Source organism: Triturus cristatus, chromosome 6, assembly GCF_964204655.1.
Source record: "Triturus cristatus chromosome 6, aTriCri1.1, whole genome shotgun sequence".
In the NCBI taxonomy this organism is placed as follows: domain Eukaryota; kingdom Metazoa; phylum Chordata; class Amphibia; order Caudata; family Salamandridae; genus Triturus; species Triturus cristatus.
This window is the reverse complement of record NC_140589.1, coordinates 946,948,405-946,969,888: the sequence shown is the minus strand read 5'-3', so window position 1 is coordinate 946,969,888 and position 21,484 is coordinate 946,948,405. Positions and strand designations below refer to the sequence as shown.

At 43.6% G+C, this 21,484-nt stretch overlaps 1 protein-coding gene across 9 annotated transcripts in view; it reads right to left on the bottom strand.

Moving 5' to 3' along the window:
* The window catches only part of SASH1 (SAM and SH3 domain containing 1), a 546,848-nt gene that overhangs the window by 31,474 nt on the left and 493,890 nt on the right, over positions 1-21,484 (bottom strand). For all 9 annotated transcript variants that reach the window (XM_085611636.1, XM_085611635.1, XM_085611634.1 and 6 more), the window contains 4 exons: positions 9,292-9,427; positions 8,425-8,594; positions 7,696-7,905; positions 2,416-2,566 (listed from right to left, as the gene is read on the bottom strand). In XM_085611636.1, the coding sequence (XP_085467762.1) occupies positions 2,416-2,566; positions 7,696-7,905; positions 8,425-8,594; positions 9,292-9,427 (667 nt within the window). The remainder of the gene's footprint in view (positions 1-2,415; positions 2,567-7,695; positions 7,906-8,424; positions 8,595-9,291; positions 9,428-21,484) is intronic.

The window sequence follows — 21,484 nt, the reverse complement described above, 5'->3', positions numbered from 1 at the left end:
TGTACATCGCTGTCCTCTAATTGTGTTGTATTAACTGGCTGCATTGTTCATTAGCCAGCAAATTCTCCAGGGATGACTAAATGTCCCCCACTTGCACATCAGCAGCCAGTGTGAGAAGTGTATTCAACAAGACTTCAGTAGTTCTATTCTTTATGTGTGAGTAACATATTATTTCGTCAATTTGCTGGCATTTTCTTCCACCAAGAAGACAATTTGGAGTACCAAACTACAACATACGGATCCCCTTTATTTTGACCTGCAATTGGTGGTGGCTTTGGTCTGAATTTGGAATTACCATTCAGCTCTTAAGACATCAATCAGCTTCTGTAACTATGAATGTATGATCTTGCTATGCAACACAGGCCACTGAAACAGAGAATTAGATCAAAGTTGCAGGGACCATACTTATAGGGCAATGGTAAATAGGATTACTGATTACGGTGAAAAAAAAAAACCACAGAGACACGTGCTTGCCATGTCTCTGGCTCAATGTGCTTTGGAATTAGGCAACTTGTTAAAAATATGTTTGGAAACTATTTAGCTTTCAAAACATTTAGTTTGACAAATAAAATTTGAGTTTCTATTTTTGACCTTTTCCCACTTTACCACAAAACTTTGATCTATTGCCCAAGTAAGAGCTGTGTAATAAGCAATGTCAAATTAATCCAGGAAAGGTTGTACAAAAAGTAGTTTTACCATCTTTTTATTTCTTTTTTAACTAAATGTTTTCAAATGAAATGTATGACTATAGATACTTAACCATTTGTAAATAGATCATTTTCAATAAAAAGCTGTTTTCCCAAAATGATTCCCCTAATGAACATCTATGTCCAACTATTAAGCCTCCAGTCTGAATAAGGCGAAGCAACTTCATTCTTTTGCTCAGTCGCATGTTTTATAAGCCTAATGTGGAGTCTCTAGACATGATGGAATACGGAGCACTAAAAAAACGTCTTTAGAAAATCGCCTGCCCACCAGCAAAGAGTAGGTCTAGATATAGTTTCCTGCTGTATCCAAACTTGATGCATTAACTGTAATCAAAGATGTTCCAACAACTGTCTATTTGTTTGGATATGGAACAAAGTCTACAAAAATGTGTTTGAATATCTTAACACTGAACCAATACTAGTGGTAGCCCAACTCACTGAGGCACCGAATGACTAGTTTCTCAATACCATCCTCCAAGCCTCTTGCACAAATGTATCTTCAGTGTAGCGGTCCCATGGAAGATAAAAGGTGAGTTGGTCCATTAATAATTGGCCCATGTTGGAGCACACATTATGATTATATTAAACTACGGAGCTATCGAACGGGCAAACTATAGCGTCAAATCAGATTAATTAAAAGGTTTGGCTGAGTTGCTCCGGCAGTAACATATCGATGGTGACGGTTAAACCAGGAGTTCTTGTTTCCTCTTGTTACCTTATGCCCAGCTTTAAGAAAGCTGTGTATCAGCTGTTTATTGATTGTATAACTGTTTAGGAGGTGAGAACAAAAGAATGCTTTAAAGAACAATAATATTTCTGAGGGAGGCAATAAAACACCTGCTATATGGGATAAAATATGAAAGTTGATACATTTTGATAATTTCAATAAGTCAGTGATTTCCAACTTTTACTTTCTGTGATAACAGGAGTCACCCAATAACGTCAAAGCTCTTTTTGGCGTAACAGCATTACTTTCATTATTAATATTTGGGTGTTGACATATGGTTTTTGGATCCATAAATTATATCATAAGTATGACTGCTGGTTTTAAAGAGGTTTTTAAAATATTCCCTGAGGAGTAAGTGATATACTAAAAAGAGCTGATAAATTTGGCCTAATTTGAGTCTATGGTTGTCACCTCCAGAAGGCTCACTGAAGGTCTCAGTGAGATAAAGGAGAAACAGAAGGGTTACCAAGTGGTGGGCATGGTATAGAAGCCACCTGGAGAATGACCAGGGCAGCCGAAATGGTCTAGACGATGCCAGTTATTACTCCCTCAACCACCGCCTGTACACTGGGCACCCAACATTCAGAAAATGATTGCTGCAATTTGAAAGTCCTTTACAGGCAGAGGACATATACCAACCCGCCTATGGCGACAGAAAGGGACTTTTTTCAGGCATTCACTATTCCTTTTTTATCATAAGATTATTATATATTTTTAACCATCTTTATTGATCTTTAATTTTCACACACAAAGAAGAGGGAACTCAGGAGATACCACACTTTTTTCACACGTAACTGGGTATATACTAATTTGTAAGAATGACTACTGTATTGATCATTCCATTGCTGTAAACATACCTTGCTTAAAAATAAGCGTTTGATGCCACTTCCCAAAAAGTCAAAAGGCTCGGCGTCATCAAAGCATTGACATGTGCAAGATGCCCTCAATACCTCCTTGGAGTGAGTTTTGCCACAAACTTACTGTCATACTCCTGTAACAGCTCCACTGCAGTCAGAAGCACTGCTCTGTGCCGTGGGTCCTGGATGTTCAATTCATCCAGGTCTTCCTCTTCCAGCAGCTTGAAGGTGTCGAGGTCCTCATAACCGTTGAAGAGGAAGGTGGGCATGTGTTCCTGTGTGAGAAGAAAAGGAACCGAGAGATGCATTAAAAACAAAACATCAGTAGGCCTTAAATTTGCAAAGATCACTCTGCAATTCTTTCCCGGAATTAAACTAAATGCTAGCCATACAGAATACTTAAAACTTGCTGAAGATGATCAATGTTTCTCTATAGCTAGAAATGCTCTGATTATCACTTAGAAATTGCTCCCTGTGCAATAGGTTTAGTAACAACAAAGAAAAGTGAATACAGGCAATTGAATAACTGACAAATGGAAAACAGTAGTTGGGTCTCGATTAGAAGCATGATCCCATGTTGTGTTCTCAAATCACTTAAATGCACTATTGAGATGTATCAGAGCTTAATACATTTCAATTGTCCATCAGTTCATGGATAACTGAGCTTTTATGTTTGATGTAGAGAAGCAGATCACTACTATGTAATGACTTTCCAAATTACAGTGTTGAAAATCAGGCAATTCAGAGTTGACCAGGTTGGGTTCTGCAGTCTATGAAATTACTACAGAAAGGCATCTATGAATGTGTTAACTAGTACTACAGAAGTACTAATTCATGTACTCAAAAATGTCTTTGGGAATTGCTACCAAAATGTCCGACCCTCTACCAATAAACCTGCAAAGAGGGCACACAGTCTGTTCTATTTCTGCTAATTCTAACTGAATATTTCCATTTTAGAAGTTTGGGGTTCAATTCACAAAGACTTGAAGTAGGAATGCAGGAATGCTATTTCACATACTCACAAATGCCTTTGTAAATTGGTCCCTATCTGTTTTAACTTATATCTATTAATTCTGAAGTTTAATTCAACTGTTCTGCACAGTGTGTGAAGGAATGCATGTCTTGGGTCCCGTGTTTCTGAAATAAAGCCTTTAGACCCTCTTACAAGTGACCCATAAGTTCAGTTTAGCCAAAAATCCTCTTTTTCCAATGAAACAAGAAAGGTGGCCTAGAAGACCAAGTTACTTACGTTCGGTCATGCCTTATCTGGTAGAGACTAATTGGCAGCGGTAGTCTGTGCAAGTAAGCGCGGTGGGGCGGGTCAGGAGGTGGGTAAGTCGACAGACAAAGGAATAGAGAAAATTAAATAAATAGATAATTCCTATTCTGTCATCTGTCGACATGCCCCTACCCCGTCCCACCCCACCACGCTTACCTGCACGGACCGCTGCGGCAATCTAGCCACAGAATGCCAACCTTAGGATATTCTCCAGGCATCAGATTGGATCTGGAAAATCCAGAGCAGTACCTCTGGGTGCCGGTATGTTTCACTGATCGGCTCCGTGTCAGCATCGCATAGCCGATATTGACATGTGTAGTGCTTATATCGGCGCAAATCCAGCACAATTACATCAGTTTCTTTTTTGGACAAGCTAACACTGGTCACAGGCTTGGCTCCTGTGGATTTAACCTGCAAACCATCAGGGTGTTGATGTTTAGCAATTGGGTAGCATATCTTAAAGCAGAGCACAATGTATCTGAAGATGGTCCGTGTCTGCACAACATGCCCTTTCTTTGTTCTTGCAAACCGATCTAAGAGTTGGGAGGTAATCACTCGCCAGTCGGGGCAGGCCTTGGATTCGTGGACCGGCTCTAGGCACCAGAGGCCAACCAGGTGGGGGTCTCTCACAGCCATCTGCTTGTGACAGGAATCACAGGGTTTAAAAAAATAAAGTCAAAAAAATTGACTGAAGTAGCTCTCTCAGGATCTGTGCAGATGGCATGGAAAGAAAAGAACTGATGTCAGGACGCTGGGTGGCACTTATATAGGCACTGCGCATGTCACTTCTGTCGCACCCGACGCAGAGCCAATCAATGCCACCTAACGGGATGCAGAGGTACTAATCGAGACATTCAGGATCCAGTTCATACTCTGGGGAATAAGGCAAGGAATATGCAGATAACGTTTCCCAGATTTTCTAGGCAGTGTAAGAAGCAAGTGGAAATTTAGCTGGAATATGGGCCAGAATGTAGGCATCAGTGGGAATAAGTGCAGTCACATTGATTTTGCTATGTTATTCACTGTTCCAGGTGTTAAAACTAATAAAGGCTTGGGAAGAGAGCAACAATACTGCCCAGTTAAAGTAAGACTATAAATGGCATAAGCATGCCTTGCTACTGGGCCAACTGTAATGTGGCCCGATGTGTCTTTCATCATAATAATAGAATCTGGGCTCACTTTGATCAGGCATCTGGGATTGCACACGGACCATGGCATACTGTAATCTTCTGTTCAGTACAGAATGAGTCTGTGCCAGAAGTTACACAACTTCTTGTCTGCATTGGAAGAAATGAAAACTCTAGGACTTGTCCTTTCAATAATTACCATCCTTAATCAAATGCTATCCTTTCTTACCGTGAAGAGGGCCTTGATGATCGAAAAATAGCAGGCTCACTTGAGGCCTTGGACTCTCTAGGCCCCCCCTACTGAGAGAATTCATCTACAATTATCCCCCTACTGGTGAAGCGATCCTTATGACTCGCATCTCCAAACTCAGTAACTACAGGTCCCCAGATCTCCTAGTTATGCATTTTGACATACCCTAGGAGCTTAAATTTTGTTTTCACTTAGATTATAAGCACTGCGTTGATGTGATATATTCTGCCAGTCATAATACATTAAGCAGTCATAATAAATCTAAAGCAAAGGCAGAACATCTCTCTCCCACCCCTTAAGTTGTTGTTTATTCAAGAGCTATAAAGATTAATCGCCTTCCAGTTATGATGTGCTGCAACTTGCTCCTCCTTTAAGTACCTATTCGTGAAAAAAGGGAAGGTACGGGTATATATTTACACTTCCACTTGAGCATACATCCACATTTTACTAGTCACAAACATTCACAATGGTACTTCAGGAGAGCCGCACCAGTTATAGGTTTTCAGGAGCACTTGTCAAGGGAGTTTTATTGAAGGCTCCATCTTCCCCTTGTGTGGCTTTCTAAGTAGAGGATACCTCACCGGGAGCAGGCAGCCTCCAGTGCAAAATGCACTTTACACCTCAACAAATCTGCACATGAGCCATTCCTCTTCCCATGATAGAAGGGGAGTTACTCCAGACCTTGGCTGGAATACATCTCTGAATATTTGCAGGGTGAAAAAAGGCCAGAGAAAAAGTTTTGGGAATATTCACACATATATACATTTGAGGACTTTCCTAAACTTCCAAAGCAAACTACGCCTTGGAACTCCCACTTCCCAAGCCTTGCATGGCATTTATGAGTGCAGATTTCTAAGCACTTATTGTGGATAAATTCACGCTTATAACCGTGTGTCCCTATGTGAATTCCTGGCAGTCCTAAAAAAAGTATATTCAGTTGCAAACTTACATTAAAAAAATTTACCTTGGTGAATCGGGCCATGATTTCAGCTTTTCACAAAAAAAATCAGAATAACTGAAATCTAATGCATCAAAAGGGGAGGAAGCTGCGGTGTTGGTTGCCAAACAAATCCAAACATTACGGACATTAATAACTTTCACTTTTAAATAAAAAAAGAATTGAAAAAAGAATTGCTATGCTGGTAGAATGGTGGGATTCTAGGAGCCCATAAGTGCGACGGTGCAACTGCACAACACATGCGTATGACTCCAATGGAGAGTGCAATTGTATAGCAAGTTAAAATTAGGAGAAAGACATCTTCATCATGTACTGGTATTGATGTATATTTGTTACACATAGTTTATTAGCGCCAATTAGTAGATCAGTTTTTGGTAACTAGTGTTCCTCTTTCGCCCCAAAATATTTTCGTGGTCTCAGATTGGAAGAGACTTCCAATGAAGGATAGAATATTAGATGCAGTCTTTACAATTGCATTCCAACAGAGTACAACAAATTGGAAGAAACCTAAAAAAAATGATTATAAAGTATGGTGGAATGGCATATGTTATAACCCATAGTGTGAATTTGGCTAAATTAAATTTTCCAAATTTAAATATTTATAGGAGTTTAATATGGCAACCCCTTACCCTATATTTATCCAGATCTAGACCAGCAAGGATATGGACCTTAATGGCTACTTGGATTACATAATTTGATGGACGTCTTTAAAAATTCTCTTAATTATCTGTCTTGCTGTATTTAATGTGTAGCATTATTTGATGGACGTGATGTGTTTTTCTATACATAAAATATTACATTACTCACATCCTCTTGAACATTGCTCCATATAGCCATATACTTATTTATTGACACTCAGATCTTCCCTTTCCCCTCCCTTTTTCATTTCCAATTGACTTAAATAAAATGTTACAATGCCGCTATTATTAAAAGGCATCTAAATTATCTTCAGTGATATTGGTTTAGTCTAATGTTGAGCTATATAAATTGAATGCACTTATTTAACTGTGTTAATAATTTAATTCCATTTTAAATATATTTTGAAAATGTGCTATGTTATTAATGTAACATTAAATAAAGCATTCTAAAATTACAAAGAGGGATCCATCAAATGTGCTGCAGAATCCAACCTCTCCATCAGTGTTCCAAGAATGGAACGATGTGAAACAACAACTATGCACTGCATTTGGGATGGGAGCAGCATAACTCCAGTCAAATTTGGTATACATGAGAAACCATGTGATTGTAAAGGAAATATCATGGTATTATAATGGAAGGCCTTGAAACGCACCACCTTTACTTTATTGAATAATTGTATGAGGCTCTGAACAAACACCATAAAACTAACAAAAAATTAAGCATGTGCGTAAATGGATTGCAAAATGTATTAAAATAATTTTACAATTTATCATAATTGAAAAATAAATTGCAACAATTCTATTTATCCTCCCAATTTCAGACAATCATAAAAAAAAAATACTATTATTGATGGGAAAGTAGACTTCGCCCCTTCCAAATCATGTCTTTATGCTGACAAATATGAAATACAATTGTAGTTTCGAAATCTAATCTAAAAGGTTCACAAGGTTGTTGCTCTCTCTCCAATCCTACCCATGTGTCACTACATTCTAAGAAAGAGAGAGGAGGCCTCTACGTAACAAGTAAACCCTAACCCAGGGCTGACAATATCAACAATTAAGGTAAGTCTAATTGGCTGAGTCTTCTCAATAAATGAGCAAGATGATATATTCCAAAGGTTTGAAATGTCTTGTTGAGAAGACTAAACTAACCTTCAAATTGATCCGCTCCAGAAGGTCTTCAACAGACTGGGGCTTTGGAGGTCTTCCTTTCCGTCTCCGTCTAGTGGGTCGTTTGGGCTTCTCTTCCACTTCATTTATGACATCCACATAGATGAACTTGAAGGTGCCAACTTTGTTGTTCAGCAGGCCCATCCACGTGCCCATGGGGGGTTTGCTGATGATATCGATTATGTCTCCTTTCTGCAGCATAAAGAATGTTTATCTCACAACACCCTTCAAAGAATCTCTATGGCAGACAAAGCAAATGCAAGAAACAGACAATTCATAAAGAAAAAGACCAGCCCAATCCTCTTGAGAAGCCTGTTCTGCTTTTCAAGTGACTGATTTCTAGGACTGTGAAGATGAAAATGGGCATCGGACATGTGCAGTACAAAAAGAAGTACGTCTTTGTAAAGTGTTGGCAAAAAAAAATATTGCCTCCATGGTGATGCAAAAGAACACACAGCACAAGAAACTCCCTGCATATACCCACGTCAGGCAAGGGTCGTCTGGCTGTATTTCTGACTCTCCTGAGCAGAAGGGCCAGGTGGAGGTGCCTTCAAGCAAGACATGAATGTTATGCCTGCCTATTTTCAGTGCAAAAGCAAGAGCATTAAAATATATATATATTCATATAAACATATGCTAACACTTAAAACATCAAGACCGAGCAAAATATCTTCACTTCAAAGCACACAAAGTTTTTCAAATCTTAATTACCTTGAGCTTTAAGGAATCTGTGTCATATGGGCTTGGTATGAAATCCGTGTGCACCCTGGCTCTCCCACAAAAAGGGCCTCTGTATGGAGGTTCCTCATCGTCACCATCTTCTGACTTGACACTCTCCCGGTTGCTAGCTGAGGAATCCGTGGTGCTCACCGTCTGACCACCTGAACACACCCAGAATGTTCGAGAGGTAAACGAAGATGAAGAGGGTCATTGATAAAAAGTAAAGAAGGGCATGGCACAAAAGAGGAAGACAGCATGAAAAGATGAATCTGTAAACATTTTCTTTTCACCCTCCCAAGCAATGTACACCTTGCACAAAGGCCTGCATTGAGCACAGCCACCATCCACACTTCAAAAGATTAATATTAAGATATAGGTATCTGGTAATGACACTTGCTGGCAAGATCAAAATAGCAAGTCTCTGATGTCATTGTTATGCCTGTTTGGTAGTCAAAGGGTCTTCCATCTTACCTCAAAGGTCTACATCAACAAGCATCACTTTAAAGCTCTATTTTGTCCCTTGAAGCTGGCACATAACTGATTTTTAACTGTCACTATTTAAATAAACTCCCACTGGTTTGAACTGGACTGTAAACATGAAGTTATTTATTGTTCTCTTGAGGTTTTCACACATTCATACAATCAGACTATTTTCTTTATCTGCTGGTTCTATGCATTAGCATGCTTCCCACCTGTCTAAGGAGAAAATTGGTGAAGAGGGGTGTTCTCTTCAGCCATATCAGCCAAGACGCATGTTACGTCTTAAAACACTGTGGCTATAGATGATGTGATGCACAGATCTTGCGTACCCAATGGTTTACATTACAACTGTGCTTTTATTGTTTGAGTTGAACTTACTCATCGAACTCTGGCCACTTAAAGAGCTCCGGAGGCTCTCCACCGAGCCACCAGCTTTGAGTTTGGGCTTGTCAAGAGAATTTGTGTCCGGCTTTGGAGTCAGTGGGTAGCTTGGCATCACATCTGGGCTGGAATCCTGCAACACATTTTTCAAAAAAACCTTCTTCATTCATGTTTAAGGTCCAACAATATATAAGCTACCACAATGCACAAGAAAGGACTATGTGGTCCATGATTTTTTCTGATAATGATCATCAAAAAGTGTCATTGAAATTTTAGTTTAATTACACCTTAACATCAAAACTCATCCTGCTGAATGGAACTGCTGATATAGTATGTTATATCCATAAACAGTATTTCATTTTAGTCGTTCAAAAATCAATTGTCTTTAGAAGGGCAGTACTGTTATACTCTTAAACATTTGATGAATTTCAGCTTTTTTGTCATACATCGCTGCCCTGAGTAAGTTAGCCTTCTAATGCATCGAATCAAAATACACATTCTGACACTTAACCTGAAACTGTTAGGAACGCTGACATATTTCGTACTAAAAAAAAAGGGTATTGGTTTAATGTAAACATTGGTGTTGGTTTGAAGTTTGCTGCACATATCCAGGCCCTGCACTGTACGTGACCTGTCTATTGGATGATGGAAATGGAACATTCTGCTTTAACTCTGCTGCCAACGGCCACCCTAGTAAAAAGGCTCACAATGGATTTGGTCCTCAAAGATGAACAAATCTCCAGAAAACCTTCTCATTTGCTAGATTTTATGTCAAGCAAGACAAAAGAGCCAAACAGTGTTGCATCCAGAAGCAGCCCATATCAGACTCTGAGCCACTTTACCTAAGGTCATAATAGGATATTCTCTGAGCAGCTCAGTCAAATGACTCATTTACCAATTGATAGGCCTTGTGAGCACTGAGAGATAATTTCCCTCTGCTATGGGCCATAACAGGAATCAGAACAGTGGAATTTTGAGAGCTCTACTGAACACAATGAAGTGGCTTAGGGTCAATAATGGCTAGCATAGACTTCTTCTCTAATGCTCCAATGTTTGATTTTGTGTTGCTCTCTTATTAATTTAGAACATTATATCTTCAAAGGGTGGAATGTTTTAATAGAATCATAGCTCTTCTGCCTTGGGCTGTATGGGTTGATAAAGGTTCTCTCCCTCGCTTTAGGCCCTCACCTGCAGCTAAGGCCTATAACTCTAGTTCAGGGCCTATACCAACCTGTAAAACCTTTAACTGCGGGACATAATGCTACAGAATGTGATACATTCTTATTTGTGTTGTAGGGATGTTCTTCGGTAGAACCAAGTCAGAACAGAGAACATCAGGATTGTAGAGTGTGTAATCAAATAGTCCTTTCTTGAAAAGAAGCAGCCATGACGGTCAACTGGACATCTGATCATAATCTCCGAGCATGAATCTGTCCAGCCGCTAAGTTAGACTAATTTCAAATTGCATTAATTTTTACCATGCCCAATATCGACTACAAAAATAACATGGTAGCTCTAACTTTCATTTGTGAAAACTGAAGCTAGAGCAGTAAATACAGCCTTGCAGGTATCTGAGTGGTTTGTACTGAGAACCTTTTTAGATGACATCATGTCACTGTAAAATGTTGAGATAAGTGCATGTCAAACTCTTAAGTGGTGTATATGGGTTGGAGGGGGTCTAGGACTTTCTTCTGTTCTGATGGAAGCATTCATCTCCAAAGTTAAACACAAGCAATTCAGAATTTATGTTTGTGCTATTCAGACACAGCTGTATCAAGGTTCTCTACTTTGTGCTGGGTTCTTGTGTCCTCATACACAAACACATTATCGCAGACAAGCCGAACACTGCATGGGAAGAGCAAGTGAGTAGATTTGTCTTAACACAACACTGCAAACAGACTCCATGTAAGCTTACGCAAACTGAACAGAAAGGTTCAGTGTTTTGATACAGCAATTGGTGCTTGTTTTCCTCTGGCTTTTAAGCGCTCACAATTATGGTCATTTAGGAACTTTGGTCCTTAGAGTTTGGCGGATAGAGTGTAAAAAGCTGGCTCTTTATATAGTGGACCAAAATGAGGTACACTCTGAAAAGAGTCCAGGCAAACCCCAGTTGGTTCATAGAGGCACAAATGATCACTTAAATGCTCTCTTTTGTGGTAGTGTTGGCGAGCAGTTAGGCCTATCAGAGGGTATTGCTAAGCATTTATTGCACACACAAAGGCAGTAAGTGAGATTCACACTCAAAGAAACTCAACACCAATTTATAATAATAACAAATTTGTATATGAATTTAGATACCAAGATCATTGGAATAAGGTAAGTACTTTTGGAGTTAAGACTTTTTACAGGTTTCAAAAGTTCACTTCTGGAGCGGTAATGTTATCCTATGGGGAAAAACATATACTGCATTCTGGCACTTAACAGCGACTTATGGGACCCTTCTCCAGGACTTCAGGTGAATTTGGGGCAAAGTCCAGGGCAGCACCAATAGGTCACCTCAGGCGGCACTGGGGCAGCTGGATGCAGTGGTGTGTTTTAGCATCGGGTGCCCCTTTCACTTCAATAGGTAATGCTCCAATTGAAAAGAGGCTGCCAGCTGGGACTGGGGGATCAGTCCAGGTAAACCTACAGGGGGGCTCGGTCCTTGAGATGCTCCGGCACGTAGGGACACCATTGGTCCACTTCTCCTTGGGCAGTCAGGCTCAGGTGCAGTGGCGCTTTTAGGCATCGGGTTCATGCTGCAGAGACACTTGCAGTTGAGGGTGCCTGCACAAAGGGGCTGCAGGCGGAGACTGCAAGTCCAGTCTGGGAAAAAACAAGGGTGAGCTTTGCCTTTGAGGGTCTCAGGACACCGCTGGCACCATCACCGGCCTCAGACTCAGGCTGTGGGGCGCAGGTGCAGATGTACTTTGAGGTGAGGGGGGAGGGGGGGTTGGCTCATTCTTGTTTCCATTGTGCAGAAAAGGGGCAATCAGGGCAGCTTGGCCAATCTTGATATGGGTCTCCCTGCCCATTACGTTCGCCGACATACAGGTCTCTCCTCCTCTGTGTTGGTTTCCAGTCTGGACACAACAAGCCTTGGTTGTTGCAAGGGGTCTTGCACCCCAGGCATTAGTGCTATGCGGCTTTGGTTGGTCCTGGCATCCCCACACTGGGAGGGAGGACAGATCTGACCTGTGGGAGCACAGTAACCTCATCCTGGGGGCTGCAGCAACGGTAGTTCTGATAAGCGGCAGGAGGGTGAATAGGACCTCGCTTCTTTGGTGCCTGCAGCTGCAGGGGAGTAGCTCATCCGCTCCAAGGGAGTTCTCTTGAAATTTGCGAAGCACTGGCAGCCCTCTGGGTTTCTTGGAATCTGCACAGTGGCAGGATGGGTCTGTTTCTCCACAAGGGTTGGGTGCAACAGGCAGGCCGGTAGAGTTGGCACCAAGTTAGTCACTGCTTCTCTGTTCTTGTATCAGCAATCTTCTTTGTCCGCTGCTTCTTTGTGTCTATTGAATCTGAGGTCCTTACACCAGGGGTGCCACCTAAATACTGTATTTAGGGATGTTACAGGGAGTGTCTGGTAGTATCCACTGGGCTACCTACCTTCAGGGCGACTATACCCTCTATATAACCACTTCCTGTGGGAATTGGGCATAACCCTGACCCAGTTGTGTTCACTTCAGGTAGCCCACCTTAGGGGTGATACTATCCAGAGGGTGAATACACCACCTGACTAGCTAATTTTCCTGCCTGTCGTGGTGTCAGATGGGTCCCCGGCAGGGGGTGGTGTTCCCCCTGTCTGGGGGAAGCCAGAGTTGCATTTCAAAGGCGGTGGAGGCCTATGAAGCCGTCTCCCTTGATATGCGGATTACCATTCATCTTGCTTGGAGGAGTAGACAATACCTAGTGGCAGAGCAGGCATTGTTTTCGACCTCAGAGAGCGTGGGCTCTCACCTACATGGGGTCAGAAATGCATCTGTGGTGGAACGCTGGACAGGACCAGTCAGCCAGTACACAAGAGGCCAGTAGGTTCTCAAGGGGTACCGCTACGGTACCCTCTGGGTGCATGCATTAATAAATCCATCACTGGAATCAGTTTAGGTTTATTAATATGAGGTGTACGATACCAAACACCAAAGGTTTCAGTGAAGCCATTATGTAGCTGGGAAACTTGTTTTGACCAGTGCCCATTACATATCTTAAGATGGGTTCCCTGTTCACTTGTACTGTCAGTAATTAAACTGGCCAGCACGGGGGCATATCGGCCCATGCAGATATGTCCTCACATGTAATATAAAGCACCCTGTCTTAGAGCTGTAAGGCTTGCTGAAGGGGTGACTTACAAATATTACATGCAGTGTTAGATGGCATGGCACGCAGTGTGCGCCATGTCGTATTTTCACTTTTTAGAGCACCTTGTCACGCACCCTGCAGTGGCAGTCTGCCCAAGTATGGTGCTGGGTCCCTTCGAGTGCCACAAGATATGCTGCAGCTCTTAGGGACCCACTTTAGTACCTATGCCCTAGCTACCAGTGGTACCACTTACTAGGGACTTATAGAGGTGCTAAAAGCCTGGACAATTTGGGATCAATTGACCAGTTACCTTGTTTTGGGGAAAGAATACGGACACTGGGGACCTGGTTAGCAGGAACCCAGTGCACTCCAGTCAAAGTTGATTCGAATACCAGGCAAAAAGTGTGGGTCAGCTGCAACAAAAACCCAGTTTACTACACAGGGTACTCCACAAAGAAAGGTAAACTCCCAGGTCACCCCCTTTATTTACAGTCAGGCTAACCGTAATGTCTCCACCAGTGGAGCCTCCTCTTACTCCGCCACCAAAACCTTACACTGATGGTCCCATAATACATGGAGCCACCAATCCAAGTACCTCAGACTGTGCACCTTAGCTAGAGCAGGTGTCTTGATATAATTTTTTCTTCCTATTCTGGACCACTGGGAAAAGCCTTCAGTGGAGTCCTCAAGATGGCAGCTCCTCGGATAGCCAGAGATTGCTGCCACAAAGACAGAATCTCTACCTATGGCGAGCTGTAGTCCACTGCAGCGGAGAACATCCTAAATGCTCTGGAAGAGTGCAGTACAGGCCACCTTGGTTTACATAAGGCCCTCAGTGACATTATTGCCTAGAATCTGACAGTTTGTAGGAAATGAAGAAGCCACAAATTAGGACTTTGTTTGTGCTTAGCTTGCACACAAAAAAAATAACTTTGTGCCCATGCCTCCCTCCACGATACACTCTATCCCGGCTGACTCTCATCACTAATTTTGTATTTTTATCTTCCTTCCTCTTTCTCCCTTTTCTGACTGGAGAACGAATGACGCTGAGATCTAGTGGAGGAAGAAGACTCCAATTTAGGTCACCCTTGTAGAGGCAAGTATGCACTATGGCGGGTCAGCACTGTAGTCTGGAAAACTACTTGCGTTGGATCGATCAGCAAGCCCTCATTTTGGAATGTACCAACTTCAGGACTATTGTGTTCCTGTGTGTGAGCCGTGCAAGCCTGGTTGCAGATGGCATTAATTAGTACAACAGGCTATGGATGGTGCCCATAAAAAGCAAACTGAAAAATGATATTTCTTTGAGAATCGGAAGGAAGATTGAAATTTGCTATGCAGCAAAGAACTAAGTGGCTAACTTACAAGCCCCTTGCGCTGCAAGTGCGTCACTTATTATATCGGAAAAAGTGGCGCAACAATGGCGCAGGGGGCTGGTAAACAAGCCCCCAAGTACGTTATTGTGTGCCAGTAACAACAATACTCTAGACAAAAGTGATGTAGTGGTGTCTATGCTGATGAGGCCTAGGGCTCAGTTTAACTACACCCGTTTGAATGTATTAAGCTAAAAGCACATCTTTTACACCTTCATCTGGATTTGTCATGAGCAACATAATCCTACTGAACCTGCTCTCAATACATTTCTTACATGTAAGTTTCTTAATTGTCCAGTTACAGTTCTCTCTCTCGAATGCTCAGCTCATCAAATGTACAACGCAATTAATCAGGTTTCCTTTAAAGTGTGCTAATGCACTCTGAACAGCAGCACTGTAGTCAATATTTTATTTTTTTAATTAAAGATTATGAATTGAGCCATTATCTTCCATTTAATGATACGGGTCATTCGATCCAAAAACAAATGGCTTGATAATTAATGGGAATATCAGAGCTAATGGACCTTAATTGGACTACCCCAGCCTTATGCGAGACAGATCATTATAGATATGCAAGAACAGCAGCACAAGGTTCAGCATGCACAAATAATACGCCAAACATAACAAGAATTTGCAATGCAATAGGTCTCGCAATTGCGTGATTTTGAGCTATTGGCATTGTAAATGGCAATGCCTTTTATTTATGTATTTTAAAAAAACTGGAATATTAAAAGGCATTGTCAGTTACAATAGCAATAGGTCAAAGTTTCTAAAATGCGAGACCTATTGCATTGCAAATGTGTGTGTTCTTAGAGGCCCCTGATTCAGTCTTTTCTGTGATCCTTACCACAAGGTCCCCCATTTGGATGATTGCTGTGGTTTATAAACTCCTAGATTAGGCGAGATTACTCAAAAATAAAAAATACACCGCCCTACATAGAACTTTAAAGGAAGAGCTCTACGAGTAATATCTCCTTTATGCTGTACCGCGATTTTTAATTAAAAACTTGCACCATGTTAAATTAAACTAACGAATAGTTTCTTACCTGTCGGTGTAGTTTTGCAGCTTGATGACTTTCTGGATTCACTATGCTGTGCATTATTCCGCGGTCTAGTGGTTGGGTCCGGAATCGTAGTGTTTTTTCTCTTTTTTTGGAGGGGGGCCCAGGTGGGCGTCGACGTCCCACTATTTGGTGTCCTCCCGGGCGCCATCTTCGGATTCTTTTTTTCTTGTCTTGTGCTATTCTTGTTTTTCCTCTTCTTTTTTCAAAGTCTTTTTCCATTTTTAATACCTATCCTCCTGTCTCATCTTGCTGGCGGAGGTGGTTGGGTTCGCTAGTGAATCCAGAAAGTTTTCCAGCTGCAAAACTACACCGACAGGTAAGAAACTATTCGTTTTGCAGCATGAATCTTTCTGGATTCACTATGCTGTGCATAGACTTTGTAGCTGTTTGCTATGTTTGTGGCGGCTGGGAGGAAGATGAGCGTTGGTTGTTGAATATATGTTGAAGCACTTTTTTTCCTACTTGTGCTTCCATCTGTATATCCACGCAGTAGTGCTTAGTGAACGTGTGCACTGAAGCCCATGTTGCCGCCAGGCAAATGTCTTGGATGGGTGTGTTTGCCAGGAAAGCTATTGTTGCTCCCTTTTTTCTGGTATAGTGAGCTTGTGTTGCTCCTTGTAGTTCTTGGCCTGCCTGCTTGTGGCAGAATTGGATTGTCTGTGCGGTCCATCGTGCGATGGTGTTTTTAGTTACCGGTCTTCCCGAGAAACTGCTTGCGAAAGACACAAAGAATTGCTTTGTTTTCCTACAACCTTTAGTCCTTTCAATGTAATGCAGCACTGCTCTACTAGCGTCCAGATTGTGCAGTTCCCTCTCTGCGCTTGTGGATGGTTTTTGGAAGAAACTTGGTATCTGTATTGTCTGGCTTATGTGGAACTTTGACACCACCTTTGGCATGAAATGTGGGTCTGTTCTCATTACCAACCTGTCATTGTGAATTTGATTTTAGGGTTCTTGTAGTGTTCGCGCTTGCAATTCGCTCACCCTCTGTAGCGAGGTGATTGCCACCAGAAAGGCTGGCTTTAGGTGCGCAAACTCTAAGTCTTCAGGAGCCAAGCTGTTAGGGTGAGGCTCTCTGGTTCTGGGTGGAGCACCCTTCCGTTTTGCATCGAGAGCAGATCTCTTCCTTTTGGGAATGTGTGTGGTGGCCCCTGTGCCATTTCCACTATTTGTGAGAACCAGGACTGCCTGGCCCACTGTGGTGCTACCAGAATCAGCGTAATTTTGCTGGTTCTGCACTTGCTGAGCACCTTGTGCATCAGCGGTATTGGGGGAAAAGCGTAGGCAAATGTCTTCGACCAGCTTATCCATAGGGCATTTCCTTGGGATTGCTGACCTGGCTGTCTGGATGCGAAGTATTGGCATTTTGCATTCTGGTGTGTTGCAAACAGGTCTATTTGTGGGGTCCCCCACTTCTTGAATAGCTTTTGTGTTTCCTGTGGATTGAGCTCCCACTTGTGGGATGCTGATGTCTGTCTGCTGAGTCTGTCTGCTTCCACATTGTCCTTCCCTGGTAGATGTATCGCCAGGAGGTCTATTTGTAGTGGGATGGTCCATCTCCATAGCTCCTGCGCTAGCCTTGATAGCGCCACTGATTTTGTTTCTCCCTGCTTGTTGATGTAGAACATCGTTGTGGTTTTGTCTGTTTGTATTAACACCCTTTGCCCGTACAGATGTTTCTGGAAGGCTTTTAGGGCAAGGAACACGGTCTTTAGTTTTAGGTAGTTGATGTGTTTGATCGCATCCGTTTGTGTTCACAAACCCCTCACTTTGAGCAGGTTCATGTGCGGCCCCACCCCATTTGGGATGCGTCTGTTATGATGGTCACTGTTGGAGTTGGTGGTGTTAATGGCTTCCCCCTTGATATGTTCTCTTTGTTCCACCACGCTATCTCCTCTTGCACTGCGTCCGTTACAACCACTAGATCTTCCCTACTCCCTGTTGCCTGCGACCATTGTTGTTGGAGCCATTCCTGGAATGGTCTCATGTGGAGTCAAATATTGGGGACTAGGTGTATGCAGGACGCCATCATCCCCATGAGCTTGCTCACTGTCCTCACTGTCAGAGCTTGCCCCTTTCGGTATTGACGGGTCTCCTTTAGCAGGGCGAAGGTTCTCTTCTCGCTGGGGAACACCCTGCCCTGAATGGTGTTGATCTGTGCGCCCAGAAAGATCTTCACCTGTTCTGGTTCTATCGAGGACTTTCCCCAATGTATCGAAAACCCTAGTTCTGTCAGCGTGTGCGTGACCCGCTGAGCATGTACTTTGCATTGGTTGTAGGAGTTTGCCTTTACCAGGGAGTCGTCGAGGTAGGGATATACATGTATTCCCTGCCTTCGTAGGTGCGCCGCTACCGCTGTTAGGCATTATGTGAAGACCCTTGGTGCGGATTTCAGTACAAAGGCTAGGGCCGTGAACTGGTAGTGCGCTTTGTTGATGGCGAACCTCAGTAGATGTTTGTGTTTTTGGTTCATGGGAATGTGTAGGTAGGCATCCTTGAGGTCTATAGTGGACATAAAATCCCCGTCCCTTATTTGTGGTATACCTTCCTGTAGGGACGTCATTTTGAATTTTTGTGTTTTTTATGTATTTGTTTAGGAACCGTAGGTCTAGGATGGGTCTTAACGTTTCGTCCACTTTTGGTACGAGGAAGCAGTTGGGAGTACACCCCCTTGTTTCTTTCCTTGTGCGGCACTGTTTCTATTGCCTCCTTGTGGAGGAGTTTTTGTGCCTCCTGCAACCTGAGATCCTCAGCCAGGCATGCCTCCTCTCCGTTACTCCGATCATCATAAGCCTGCTGGATGTGTCTGCCGCATCCAGGGCCGACTGTAGGCAGGTGTAGGCCATGTTTTTGCCTTCCTCCACCAGGTGTGTTGCCCTCTGCTGGTATTGTTCTGGGAGATGTTTGAGCAGCTGCCCGACCTACTCCCAATATTGGTACGCGTGCCTGTTTATTAGGGCATTGGAGTTCGCAATGCGCCAGTGAATCGCCGCATTCCTCTCTACTTTCCTCCCCATGAGGTCTATTCTCTTACTCTCCTTGTCTGGAGGTGGCCCTGAGTTTGTGGGAATGTTGGCCCTCTCCCTGGCTGTTGACGTTATAATGGAGTCAGCTGGTACGGATCCCTGGATATATGCCGGGTCCTTCGAGGAATGCTTGTATTTTCTCTCTGCTCTAGGGTGACAGATCTGCAGGCTGCTGGCTCCTTGAAAGCTTCCCTGCCCTGGTCCAGCACACTTGGGAGCATGGGTAGGAATTGGCTCCTAGTTTGAGTGGGGAGCAGAGTCTCCAAGAGGAAGCAAGCTTTTGGTTTCTCTTCTTCTAATTTAACCCCATACATTGCTGCAGCATTCTTGATGACTATGTTGTAGATGCCAATGTCGTCTGGCGGTGAAGGCCTCGACGGATATGACTCTACGCCCTCCTCCAGGCTTTCGGCATCTAGGGCCTGCCATTCCAGGTCCTGCGTCTCCGAGGATGTCGAGCCAAAGTATGTTCGCTGATAGTCCTCGCCTTCTCCTTCGTAATAATACAGGCCCTCTTCGTCCTGTTGCTTTGCTGGTTCAGGAGTTTTCAGTGGGTCGGCGGCGCCGAACTCCTCTTCGACTTCTGTTTCGACTACCGTTGAGGGCTTCGTAGGGATGGTGTATCTGCTCATCCGTTCGTCGAAGTCCTTGTTCCTCTGGAGGATACGGTCCATTTCGGCCTCGAGCCTTCTCTTCTTCCTCTCCATTTCGGCCGCATGTTCGGCGTTGAGAGTTTCGGCGCTTCTTTTCGAGGTCAATATTGACGTCGAAGTCGTCTTCAGCTCTTTTTCCTTCGGCATCGAGCGCGGCTTTTCGGGACCGTGCTTCGATGACCTAGGCTTTTCTAAAGCTTTCGCCAGCTGGGAGTCCTTTTCAAAGGATCCGCTGGGCTGTCTGTCCGTGGACGCAGCTGTGGCCGTCGAGTGCTTCGACGCCAGTGCGCCTTTTGAGGACTTTGGCTCAGTTTTTGAGAGTCTGTCGGGGCTTTAAGGGTCGACGTCTCTCTTACCTCCTTTGTCAACTTCTTATCGGTCTCTGCGACCGTGTAGTCCTCTGGTCCCTCGGCGATATTGTCCTCTTCTCCGCTGGAGAGGCCCAAGTCCCGGAGCGAAGGGGGTTGTCCTTGCCCCTGCATGGTGTAGTTCGCTATCCTCTGTCTTTCCCTCACTCCGAGGGTCTTGGGGGTGAATGCCGTGCAGGCGTTGCAATCCTTGCTTTCGCGGTCGATTGGCAGGCAGAGGTTACAGACTGGGTGTTGGTCCTTCTGCGCGTACTTGTGGTGGCAATTACGGCAAAATTTGAATGGGGTTTTGTCCATTCCTGTGCTTAGGTGGCCCCCTGTGTGCACATTCTCCGTTGGACTTCGAAGTTCTTTATCTTTCTCACCCTCTTCGTCGTTCCGGCTTTGTGCTCCTGGTCGTGTGTTGAAAAACTCCAACTTTTGGCGTTTTCTGCTTGATTTTCCTATTCTCTTTTCCTAAAAACTCTGGAACTCCTCGGTGACGATCCAGACCCAACGGCATAAAAAAGAATCTGAAGATGGCGCCCAAAGGTGGGAGCTTCCGGAGGAAGAGAGATGACGTCACGGGAGGACACCAAATGGTGGGACATAGACGCCCACCTGGGCCACAAAAAAAAAAAAAAGAGAAAAAAATACTACGATTCCAGAACCAACCACTACATCACGGAATAATGCACAGCATAGTGAATCCAGAAAGAGTCACCCTGCAAAACTTCATTTTTCAGAGATTACCTTTATACCTGTATGATACAAATTGCTCAGGGTTTGAGCAGCCGGGAATGTAAAGGCCCACTTTGAGCAGGAGCTGCAAGTCTTGGGTGTCAACAGACTCGTCTCTGTAAAGGAAAGTGCAGCTGCCAAACCGATGAAAGCATGCCACAGAAGATGCTGTGAAATCAGCTGCTTGCTGTCAGTGTTACGATGTGTGTGTTGAATCAGGAAGTTATATAGCACCTAAAACAGCCGGGTAGACACTTCTATGCGCTTTTCTAACCATGTAGTGAGCTTCCTTGCGTGCCTGTAATTACGTCTCTGATAACGGACAGCCCAAGTTCCCTGCGCGGTATGATACAACCACTGCATTGAAAGAAGGGTTATAACCCACGCCTGGTCAATTACCCATCCCATAATGCATGTTTTCAATCTCAGCAGTTTGCGGTGGAAGCCCCTTATCCCCCATTCCCAACAGCATGGGATTAGCAAACCTCTAGTTGCCAGTATCACCACAAACCTTTTACACAGGCTACCCTCCCCTCTTACCAACCCCCAGCTTGGCCTACTATGTCCCTTAAACACACATTAGGGGTCCGGAGAGTCTCTGGGATTCAGGAAGACTGGAGCTGCTGGTAGCTTTAGTGCAGCGTGTCCACAGATGTACCGAGGAATCGTGTAAAACAAGGTGCAGAACCGGGGGCGGAGTGCGCGGCT